Genomic DNA, 11465 nt, shown 5'->3' with positions numbered 1-11465 from the left:
AGGCTCATTCGGCGCTATACCACAATTCATTCATTTTCAGACCTGTTCACGAAAGGTGGCATGGGACATCTGTCGACAGCAAGAGTCTGACATCCGAGTGAGAGGTCAGACCAATCCAATTCATCCGGGTCCAATCCGAAGATTTTATCAAATCATAAAGCAAATTTACAATTTACAATTTGGTACAGATGGGATCTCATCAAACTATAAGAATAAAATTCTAACTTTATAAACACGGACCGGAACCAAATTTACAATTTGGTATGTATTCCTCGTTCTACAAAACGCAAACCGACAAATATCGTAGCAAAAAAAAAAAGTATTCTCCAGAACTATCTAAAACTAGTCGGTATGCCCACACATGATCGAATCGATATCAACATTTTACAAGGTATGACTTAAATATCTAATAGATTAGCCACCAAGAAGGAAAACAGAGCAATGGGGCCACAAGATTCAGCAGTGAACAAGGTAAAAAAAACCTGCAATGGCTTACAACTTGGTCCTATGTTCCATACGCAGCAGAGCAGTGTGATGGCAGTTCCCAAAGTTTCTCCAATTATTTGACTCCTTCAGACTTGCAAAGGTTGGTGGAAAGCAACTTCTCCAACTCCACTAATCTGAAAAGATTCACCCAAGTTTATGATCAAATCAACCCATTTTCTTTGAAACCAAGGAGTGATTTAAAAAAAAAAAAAAAAAAAAGATGCAAAAACGTCGGATTGTAAGCTTACATTTCGTATTTTCGAAACGCTTCCTTTCGTTTTGCCAAATATACGTCGCTGTCTTTCGGTAGATCGCTAAATGAATCGCCTGCAATACACAAGTAAAATTCACGTAAAATTCGGAGTCGTGTGGTTAGTAATTTGAGAGGTTTAAGGACCATTGTCTCCCGAAACTGATTATGAATATAACTATGATGTCCCACGTTGGTTGGGGAGGAGAACAAAAGACCCTTTATAAGGATGTGGAAACCTTCCCCTAGCAGACGCGTTTTAAAGCCTTGAGGGGAAGCCCGAAAGGGAAAACTCAAAGAGGACAATATCTGCTAGCGGTGGGTCTGGGTCGGTAAATTTGTAAGAAAGGTGAGTGGGACAAGATATCTTCAAGCATAAACATGGGATTTAAGAAAAATATAGAGTGCTGGAAAAGTTTACGTGGAGGCAATGCTGGTTTCATCACAACATCCTTGTGCACTTTTAGAGGAGACTTTTGAGGAGATTTTTCAGGCAGCTGAGAACCCTGCCCAAGAAACAATAAAATAAGGCTCAAATTCATCAGTTTACATATGAGATTTCTTCACAAACTATTCATTGAAGAACTTAAGAACACAGGCCAAGATCATCAGTACAATCATTTACCAAGGAGACATGGAAATTGGGCAGTACTTAGCCGATTCAATCAGTTCATAAGACAGAAGAAACTCACTTAGATACCTTTTTCTTTTCCTTTCTTTTCAATATCTTCAAATGACATTTTTTGATGTAGTGCATTAAATGATATCGAGAATGTCTAGAACACAACTGATCTCTGATGGAAGGATTTTCAGTTAACCAATCAGATATTTCCTTTGACTTGACAACCTCATCTTGTTGTAGAGATTCTAACCAAGAATAAACTGGTATCCACTGGTCGGTCCGTTGAAATCGAGCGTGTGGAAGGTCGCCCTGGTCACCCTGATCAGCCCGATCAGCTCGATCAACCTGATCGCCCTGAATCTCTTCCTTTCCCTGTCATGAAACATAATTTGATTGGAAGGAGACATTTCAAACCATAGTTTTCATAACAAAAAAAAATGCACCACAACAGATTGAATGGCTAAATGGGAGGACAAGAGGGGAAAGACACTACATTTTAGTTAATCGTTCACTGAATTTCCAACCGAAACATAACTCGAACGGGTTAAGTCAATATACTCTCAACCAAGAGCTCAAAGGTTTGAATTATCTACCCATATGTTGTTAACTCAAAAAATCAATAACCTAAATCAGGAAGATGCAAAGATCATCGAGCCTCAATGGAATGGGTCTAGCCAAGTATGGGATAATCGTTCCACTAGGCTTCCCCGCCATGTTGATGGGCGCCCCCACCACTGCTTGGGGTAGGGTAGCATAAGTCCTTTCCTGTGTGAAGGGGTGAGCGGTTCTCAAGGAACGAAGCAGCTTGACTTATAGTTTACGAGGTTTTTTTCTGAAATGTTTGGATTTAACATGATTGAGGATTATTTATCCATAACAGGAGAAATCCTAAGACCCCTTTGTGGCAAATATCAAGCCAATGAAGCCTGAATAGCAATTTGAACACTGAAGAGTATTATGTAAAGACACAGGTTGCCAATCTTCCTCTAAGGCTCTAAAAGCTCTTTCTAAAAGAATTCTAGGCTATAAAGATCCCAAGTTCTGATGGTGGTTAGATGAACACAGACTCTTCACAATGATATGATATTATCCACTTTGAGCATAAGCTCTCATGGATTTGCTTTGGCTTTGGGCTTCCCCAAAAGGCCTCGTAACAATGGAGAGAGTATTACTTGATTATAAACTTATGTTCATTCTCTAAATTAGCCGATGTGGGACTTTCATCCAACACCTCCCCTCGAACAAAGTACGTCTCTCCTTAATCGACGCTCGACTCCTTTTCTTTTGGAGTCTTAGTCATTTTTTATCTTCCCTTCGAGGAGTCTTTGACTCCTTTTTCTTTTGGAGTCTTTTGTTCGACATTTGAAGATTCTATTGACATGGCTAAGTTTAGGGCATGGCTCTAATACCATGTTAGATGAACACAACTCTCCACAGTGGTATGATATTATCCACTTTGAGTATAATCTCTAATGGCTTTGCTTTGGGCGTCCCCAAAATGTCTCATACACCAATGGAGAGAGTATTCTTTGATTATAAACCCATGATCATTCCCTATTCCCTAAATTAGTCGATGTGGGACTTTCATCCTACAGTGATGTGATGACAGATCATAAAGAACTACAACAGCATGTTTCAATAATAATGCAAGAGAGAAAGTATTGTGAATGATGATAACCTGAGCGGAAAGTCTCATTAAATTCTGGATAGAAATGAGCCTCTGGCAAAGGTCGGAGCGGGGCATTGATTTGAGGTTTCCAGGTAAAGAAGCATGGTTAGAGTCAATCCAAGCTTCAACCTCTTCCATGGACCCAGCTTTGGCCTCGGGGAAGGAGGAAAGCCACGCTCGCGCCATGACTTCCCATTCTTGAGAGTGATCGCTCTGGTCGCTAGGGTTTAGATCAGATGGTTTAGGCTCTGCTCCTTCTTGGATTTGCTCCGCAGGATTCGACATTTTTCTCGCCCTTCTCTCAGATTAAACTGCTTCGATTGCGATTTCCTCCATCGTCTTCACAAATCCAATTAACCAAAATGTTTGTAGCATCACAAATCTACAAGTTGAAGAACAACACTTCGCTCATGATTAATAAAAAACTTTATAATATTTTTATTTTTTTAAAAAATTAACCATCAAAATTTAAAAATAACATTAATATCCTTTATTTTTATAAAAATAAAAAATATTTATCTCCACAGTTACTTTTGAAATTTTATGAATATTTTTACGGTAAAAAAGTGTTCTTAAAGTTTTATAAAAATTTAAAAAATTTTAATAAATTTTTTAAAAATTTAAGGATATTTTTGAAATATGATTAAAATTTAAAGGTTTTTTTTTTTTTTTTTTTTAAATTTAGCCCAAAAAAATAATGTATAATTATTTAGGTTATATTTTTCAATTTTTAATTTCATCTCTATAATTAAATTAAATTAAATTAAATCTAATAAAAATATTTCTAAATTAGCAATTCTCTTTGGTATGACAGGCTTTGGTTGGCACTTAACTATTTTACTCTATTTGGAATAAAACATTAGACTTAACAAATAAAGAAAATGAGTAATTATGAGTAATTATTATTATTATAAATAAGAATTTGGATCATAATTTGATATCGACACGACCAGATTACTTTTTTGTCGTTTATAAGAGAAAAGACTACTACTGCCACAAACCAACACGGGTTCTTTTAAGATATTTTGTTTTCACTCGCATGCTTCCTAGAATTACTAGGAGGTCACTACCGTCCAAGCTATGCACATTTTTACTTTAGAGTTCTTTCCTGTTATCGAGCCACGTTGGTATAGATAGTAACTTTCATTCTTTTAAACCTTTCTTTCAGATGTGGTGTCGGTTCATTCATGTACACTTTTTTTACTCATGATATTGGGTGCCATAAATGATAAAAACGAGAGTATTGTTAGGATCGCACAACAACGCACACACTCGATCTAAATGAACACAAAGAACAGGATAGAGAATGAACACAAAGAACATGATAGAGCAAGGTGAATATTGGCTAAAGGTTTTGTATTGACGACTCCAAGTATGCACCGTAAGAGAGAATACAAAAAATACTGAGAGTACATTTTCAAAGATATGCACCGTAAGAGAGAATACAAAGAATACAGAGAGTACATTTTCAAAGATATATATATGGTTTAGCTCAGTGTATGAGATATAAACATCTACTATGTATAACTATCTATCATATATAATTTTACTAAAACTTTTTATCGTAGTTTTTTACTATTTATGACAAAAACCGTTGACTATGCTATAAATAAGCAGCAGGCTCTATAACCTAACAAGTATGATCGTAAATTTATGAGATTTTAAGGCAACTTTTAATGCAACGCCAAAAAAAAATAAAAAAAAAGATGGGATATTCACATTTAGCAAAATTTGGAGGCACCAAAGATTGGATAAATGAAGCTTTGATTAAGCCATGATTCAAGTGGCTGATGGCTTAGAAGGCACATTAAGATGTCTTGGAAGCGAAGGCCAAAGCACATTCAGGATGTTCATAGCAGTACAAGGCATCATAATTCCCTCAGAATGAAGACAAACAAGAGCTACCATTTCATAGCAAGCTAATTTACATTCTAGAACGTCGGGATCGACATCGTTTCTTACCGTACACGTGACAGATAAGCTGCTGAATATGATGTTTCTATCAACTAGAGAGTACAATGCTATAAAATAAAGCAACCACAACTGCCAACCAACAGAGGAAATAGTATGATCAACCTAAAGTTTCAATCTCCACAATATCAGTACTTTAAGTGCTCAATTAAGTAAACCAGATGGAAACTGTTCTCCTTGCAACTAACCAATGCAAAACTATAGTAGATATTGTCGGTTTTGTAACATAGGTACTTTGTAACAGGTCCATCAAGCCTACCGCTAATAGATATAGTCTGCTTGGGCCCTTTACGTATCGCCGTTAGGTTCACAGTTATAAAATGAGTCCTGCTAGGGAGAGGTTTTGAAACTCTTATATATAAGGAATGTTTCGTTCCCCTCTCCAATCGATGTGGGATCTCACAATAACATAGGATGCAAGGGTGTGAAAACCTCTACCTAGTAGACGCATTTTAAAACCTTGAGGGGAAGCTTGGAAAGGAAAGCCTAAAGAGGGAAATATCAACTAGCGGTGAGCTTGGGTTGTTACAAATGGTATCAGAACCAGACACCGAGCAGTGTGCCAGCGAGGACGCTGGTCCCCAAGGGGGTGGACTGTGAGATCTCACATCGGTGGGAGAGAAGAACAAAACATTACTTATAAGGGTGTAAAAACCTCTCCCTAGTAAATGCGTTTTAAAACCGCAAAGGTGTGGAAACCTCTCCCTAATAGACGCGTTTTAAAACCTTGAGGGGAAGCTTGGAAAGGAAAGCCTAAAGAAGGCAATATCAGCTAGCGGTGGGCTTGGGTTGTTACAAATGGTATTAGAACCAGACACCGAGCAGTGTGTCAGCGAGGACGCTGGTCCCCAAAGGGGTGGATTGTGAGATCTCACATCGGTTGGAGGGGGGAACGAAGCATTGCTTATAAGGGTGTGGAAACCTCTCCCTAGTAGACGCGTTTTAAAACCTAGAGAAAGCCTGAAAAGGACAACATCTATTAGCGGTGGACTTAGACGGTTACATACTTCCATGTGTCTAAGAACACACTAGCACGAATTAGAACAAATCACTTATAGATCAAGCACTTGTGTGTGTGAGCGTGCGTGCACGGGGGGCGGGATGCTACAATCCGCCCTCACACTTGATAGCTAAAACCATCATTTAAGATCAGCAAAGAGTAAAAGCACTGTCGGACAAACCTCAGAGTTACTCATAGAAGCACTAAAAATTCAACCAAGCAGATCATAGCTATCTCCTGCTGCAATACCCTACGAGGGATGTTAAAAATTTTCAAGCATATCATTCAAATGATAGTTTGATTTTGATCTTAAAGAACATGGTATGGCTACAATACAGACATACATAAGTTTTAGCCTATAAAACATGTACACAAGTCTTTCTGACCCTATTGTATTAACACCAAGAACAACACAAAATATCAGGAAACCACTTCAATGGGTCATACCTGACAGCAGATTCGCCTCAGTATCTCTTCTATGAACTACTTTTTCTTCGTAAGTGATTTAGAACACAAGCTGATCCTTCAAACAAATCCAATAAATAGTTCTCCAAGTCGTCCGAACTGTACTTTATATACCTCCCGGCATGTCTCGTGTTCTCTATCTGACTTCCATGCCTTCCCACGAAGGCACGATATGCAGGTAACGCCTTTGCCGATATCGAAATTCGAAGCTCTTCTCGTAGTTGAGGATCTGCTACCTTCCAACCTGTCTGAACTCTATAGAGTTCCTCAAAGCCAGCATTGAAATTTTTGAATTTTTCCTTTAAAGCAGCTAGTTTCAGTGCACTATTAGAGCTCCCACCAGTCCCTTCTTCCTTCAAGAAAGATAACAATCTGCCCCACGAAGCCCTTAGATAGCTCGTTGCATATACCCGAACCTGGCCTCGACGCTTACGGACCCAACGGTCACCCAAGAGCTTCCCAAGCTCAGAATCTTTCACTTTCTGCACTATATATTGTATATTGTTCATGAGAAATATATATTGCAACGAATCATCCGCATAAAGTTTGGATTTCCTCTCAAGATTGCTCTCCAATGACGCTATCAATGAAAACAATCGACGAGCTAACGGAGACATGGTTTCTAGCTCCAAATTCAAACCACCATCATCCCCTATACGACGCGAATCCTCGTCGTCATCGCCTTCTAAAAGTTCATCCAGAGTGTTGCTATAAACAACAAGCAATCTTAAGTAATTCATGACGTAACGAGCGAGCGGATGAATCTCAGCATTTAGCATCGTTTTCTTAGAAGTCTCACTACGAACAGCATTCTCAAATTCACAAAATGTACCTTTAGCAGCCTCTCCCAGCCTAGAAAGCACTCCCTTCGCCTCGTCGATCACGATTTCATCGGGAACCATAGCCTGCAAGTCCGGTAGAACGTATGCCAGAGCTTCATACATATCGAGAATTCGAAATAGCTTCTCGACTGATCTTTCCCCTATAGCAATGGCCTCTGCAAAATTGAGTAATTTCCTGACGCACCCTTTGGCAATCTCATTGAAACAAGCTTCCTCAGAGTCATCGGAACCACTAAAGATATAATCACAGAGTCGTTTCTCGCCGGTCAAAAGAACTCGAACACTGACCTTAACAGCTTGGATCCATTTCTTCATCTTCTCATCCAAAGATTTCCAGTCAATCTTCTGGATATCCTCAATTCCAAGCTTCTCAACTCCAAGAACAACCAAGCACTCATCTAAAGCATCGCGGCGGACGCTAATATACACATTCAGACACTCTCTTTCGTATCCAGATCGAATCATTCGGTCCACGATCTCCTTCAGATCATCGACGGCGTCAGGATTGATCAAATCGACGCGCAAATCGTCGCCCAAACTAACACCACGCTCATGGAAAATCCCCGAACCACGGTCAACATCGGCAAAGGATTCGAACTCATCGGAATTTTCGCCTTCGTGTGAAGCAAAAGAGAGGGAAACCCTACGAATTGAACCGTGGAGATGCTCCGCATCGAGCGGAACGGTGTTCCGAATCAACATATGACGAAACTCATCCTCAAGCCGCGACATAGCGATCTGGATCGCGTTCTCAGCACGCTCGACGATCTTAGCCGAATCAGACTGAATTGACAACTCGTCCATCCAGTGAAGAATATCATCCACCGCCGATAAGTACTCCACTGCCTCATCCGGCGCGTCCTCCCAAAACAGGGAGTTCCGAGAAGCTCCCTGACCGGAATCCCAACGAAGAATCACTTTCTCAGCAGCTTCAAATCGATCCCCCTCCCTCTTCGAATCTCCACTGTTGACCAAACTGGTGATATTAGATAGACGATTATCGAAGCTAGAGAAGATCAAAAGCATGTCGTCTCGAACCTCCTTAGGAGTGTTGAGACTCTTCAGTATCTGCTGAGCCGTAGCCATAACTCTATCTTCACCACCGCCATCGCCGCCAATACTGGTGGTCGTCGTCGCCATTCTTCACAAATTCCGTCAATCAACCTCTCTACCCCAAACAAGATTCAAACCCTCAAAAAAAAACAGGAGAAAAAAAAAGAAAGAGTTTCAAAGAAAAATTGAAATGAACAACGGAACGTCAAGAATTTATGAGAGAATTGTTAACAAAATTTCATTGGAAATGTGAAACACAAAATCCTTTTTTCTCCTTATTTATTTATTTATTTAATTTGTTGGAACAAATAGAAAATGTCTGTGTGTGTGTGGGCCCCACTCCGACTTAAATTCTCCAAACAGTAGCCGGCTTGTTTGCCTGACGACTAAAATAACAACTGTTAAAAGATATTTTAATTTTTTTAATTAATTAATTAATTAATTAATTAAATTCGGTGAATTATCCCAATATTTTTTAAATATATTTTTCTAATTTTTTATTGATTATAAATTACAATTTGAGCATGATTGGCGTGGACCGATGACTTTCAACCTTGGAATTTTTTAGGCCGGTTCGTTCGCATACGTGCGGTTTGGTCCGGTCGATTATTGTCCAAACCGACCGGTGGGGTCGGGTCTGACACTTTTCATGGTCTAATGTCCCTCTTGCCCCCCAATTTTGACCCATCTTATAAATATATATTAATAATAATTAAGCAAAATTAATAAATTTTAATTTTATATTTTATCTTTAAAAAATCATTAAATTTTAAAATAACTTTATAAATAAATTGCTAATATTTTAATTCAATAAAAAATGTATGTCAACAATATATCTTCGAGGGTTAATTATGTAAATTCTATAGCTTCTTTGTTGGTCTCGAGAATCCGAGGAGGGTAGGTTAGTTGAAAAAAATGGAATTTACTTTCCGATATATAATTCTGATACTATTTGTAACAGTCCAAGTCCACTGTTAACAGAGATGGTCCTATGTGTGCTGTTTTGTTTCTCTTTCGAACTTACGTGAAATATTACATAAATTATTATTACTTTTTATTTAGTTAAAATAATATTGAAAATGACGTAGTTTTAGAAAATAAAATAATGGGATAAAAGAAATAAGAAGTGGCACGTGCCTACTTTCCAAAGCTAGACTCAATATAATAATAATAATAATAATAATATGTTTTTATTTTAACGAAAACCCTAAAATCTACCAATCACAACTGCGGATTTAAAATTAATTTTGTGAATAATTAATAATATTATTTTATTGAAAATTGTCAGTCAACGAAGAATATGACAAATATTATTGAAAATTCGTTCATTTTATTTTATTTTATTTTTGTCTTTTTATTTTTTTTGTAAAGGAAACCAAATTGAATGGTCAATTTTCAGTTGTGGAATTTTTTGGCTTCATTAATTGTTAAGTATTGATAAAATTGGGGTAATTTTTAAAATACAAATTTAATTAGAATTTGTAATGTTCTAAAAAAATAAAATAGAATAATATTATTTTTAATTTTGTAAATTTTATTTTTTACAATTTAGTAAATTTTAATTTTGTAAAAACCTTATTATTAGATTTAAAAAAAAAAAAAAAAAAAAATCAACATTTGCAACGAATATTTAGTGATGTGACTTATGAATGTTTATTAATGTAATATGTACGGTAGATAAGTATAACTTTTTTAAAAAATAAATAAATAAAGAGCAATCCTAAACTCAACCCGACCTTTTATTTTAGGGTTGTCAACTCTATTTGAGTTGCTCGAATCACCATTTAACCAATCTAAAATTTCAAGTTGATTCAAAAGATTTACCTAACCCAACTCATATACTCAGGAAACCATCTTTTTATGGTTGGGTCAATTCCACTAACCTAAAAATAAGGTTACAACTTGAACCAAGATTAATACAAAGATTGGGTTGTGAATCCAACCCAATTTAACTAACTGGTTTGGGTTGAATTGGGTTATGAACTTTATTTAAATTGTTTGAGTCACCAACTCAACCAATCTAAAATTTCTGTTGGTTAGTACAAAAATTTCTGTTGAGTATGTTCTTACTATAGTTTTAAGATTAGTATGAAGATTGAGTTGTGAACCCAACCCAACCCAACCCAACTCGACCGAGTTGAGTTGTAAACTCTAATTAGGTTGTTCGAGTCACCAACTCAACCAATCTAAAATTTTAAACTGATTCATAAGATTTCTCTAATCAAACTCACGTAGACCTGAAATCATCACTAAAATACGAACAAACAAAAAAAAGTGGACCTGGTAAAGAACTTGAAGTACATGTCAAGTCTATTTAATGTGGTGTAGATTTGGAAATGATGTGGGAGCCTAAAAACTCCAAATTGTTGACCAAGAAACAGCCAAACAAACCAACATCCACCCACGCAGGGTGCCGCGGTTTGACAGTGTGGCGCGCGCCGTGTGCCATTCGCGTTTGGTTTTGCATTCCATCGGCGCACCCTCCTTACTAATACTTAATGCCCATCTGCCGTCTCATTCACGACGCTATTGCTCTCTTACTCCGCGCTTTGTGCCTTTGATTTTACAATTAACACCATTTTTCAAACTATAAACTTGTCTTCATTATCATCTTAATTCTTTAGCTACAAAATCAAAATTTTATCGATATTGTCTAGTTTGATCTGTTACGTATCGTCGTTAGCCTCACAATTTTAAACGTGTCTGCTAGGAGGAAGTTTCCATACCCTCATAAGGAATGTTTCGTTCCCCTCTCCAACGACGTGGGATCTCACAATCCAATCCCCTTGGGTGCCCAGTGTCACGGTCATGCTCGTGTCCATGTCCGCATGCCCATGACAAGCCAAACCCTTTATGTATTTTCATATTCTAGTATTTTACTTTTGTATTTCTAGGAAGTATGATGTTTCAGAAATATCATGTCTAGGCCTGTCAGACATGAAATGACTCAGAATGTACTGTAGGGGGATACGTATAGTTGTCAACTTCTCCCTACCCAAGGTTATATACTATGAGCAGTTGTTATTTATCTCTTGCTTGCTTATATAACGTCTCTTTCAAAAATCTCTCTCTGCCCTCGTTTTCTAAAATCGAGGCAAGAGGCTCAA

At 37.5% G+C, this 11465-nt stretch overlaps 2 protein-coding genes across 3 annotated transcripts; both read right to left on the bottom strand.

The window, feature by feature from the left end:
- Positions 1 to 194: 194 nt before the first annotated feature.
- On the bottom strand, positions 195 to 3447 carry LOC111802563. Its single transcript, XM_023686974.1, has 5 exons — positions 3037 to 3447; positions 1437 to 1730; positions 1158 to 1242; positions 735 to 813; positions 195 to 620 (listed from the first exon to the last, which is right to left on the bottom strand). The coding sequence occupies exons 1-5, from the start codon at positions 3310 to 3312 to the stop codon at positions 560 to 562; spliced, it is 795 nt and encodes a 264-aa protein (XP_023542742.1). The 5' UTR covers positions 3313 to 3447; the 3' UTR covers positions 195 to 559.
- A 2775-nt stretch (positions 3448 to 6222) lies between these two features.
- On the bottom strand, positions 6223 to 8624 carry LOC111802460 (exocyst complex component EXO70B1-like). Of its 2 annotated transcripts, XM_023686840.1 has the most exons (2): positions 8344 to 8430; positions 6223 to 8269 (listed from the first exon to the last, which is right to left on the bottom strand). In XM_023686840.1, exon 2 carries the CDS (start codon positions 8107 to 8109, stop codon positions 6475 to 6477), a length of 1635 nt encoding a protein of 544 aa, XP_023542608.1. In that variant the 5' UTR covers positions 8110 to 8269; positions 8344 to 8430; the 3' UTR covers positions 6223 to 6474. The 2 variants fall into 2 exon arrangements, with proteins under 2 accessions (XP_023542608.1, XP_023542607.1); XM_023686839.1 differs by having other exon boundaries at positions 6223 to 8624.
- Positions 8625 to 11465: the final 2841 nt, after the last annotated feature.

Source organism: Cucurbita pepo, chromosome LG09 (genome assembly GCF_002806865.2).
Source record: "Cucurbita pepo subsp. pepo cultivar mu-cu-16 chromosome LG09, ASM280686v2, whole genome shotgun sequence".
Classification (NCBI taxonomy): Eukaryota; Viridiplantae; Streptophyta; class Magnoliopsida; order Cucurbitales; family Cucurbitaceae; genus Cucurbita; species Cucurbita pepo.
This window is presented reverse-complemented; position numbering and strand designations above follow the sequence as displayed.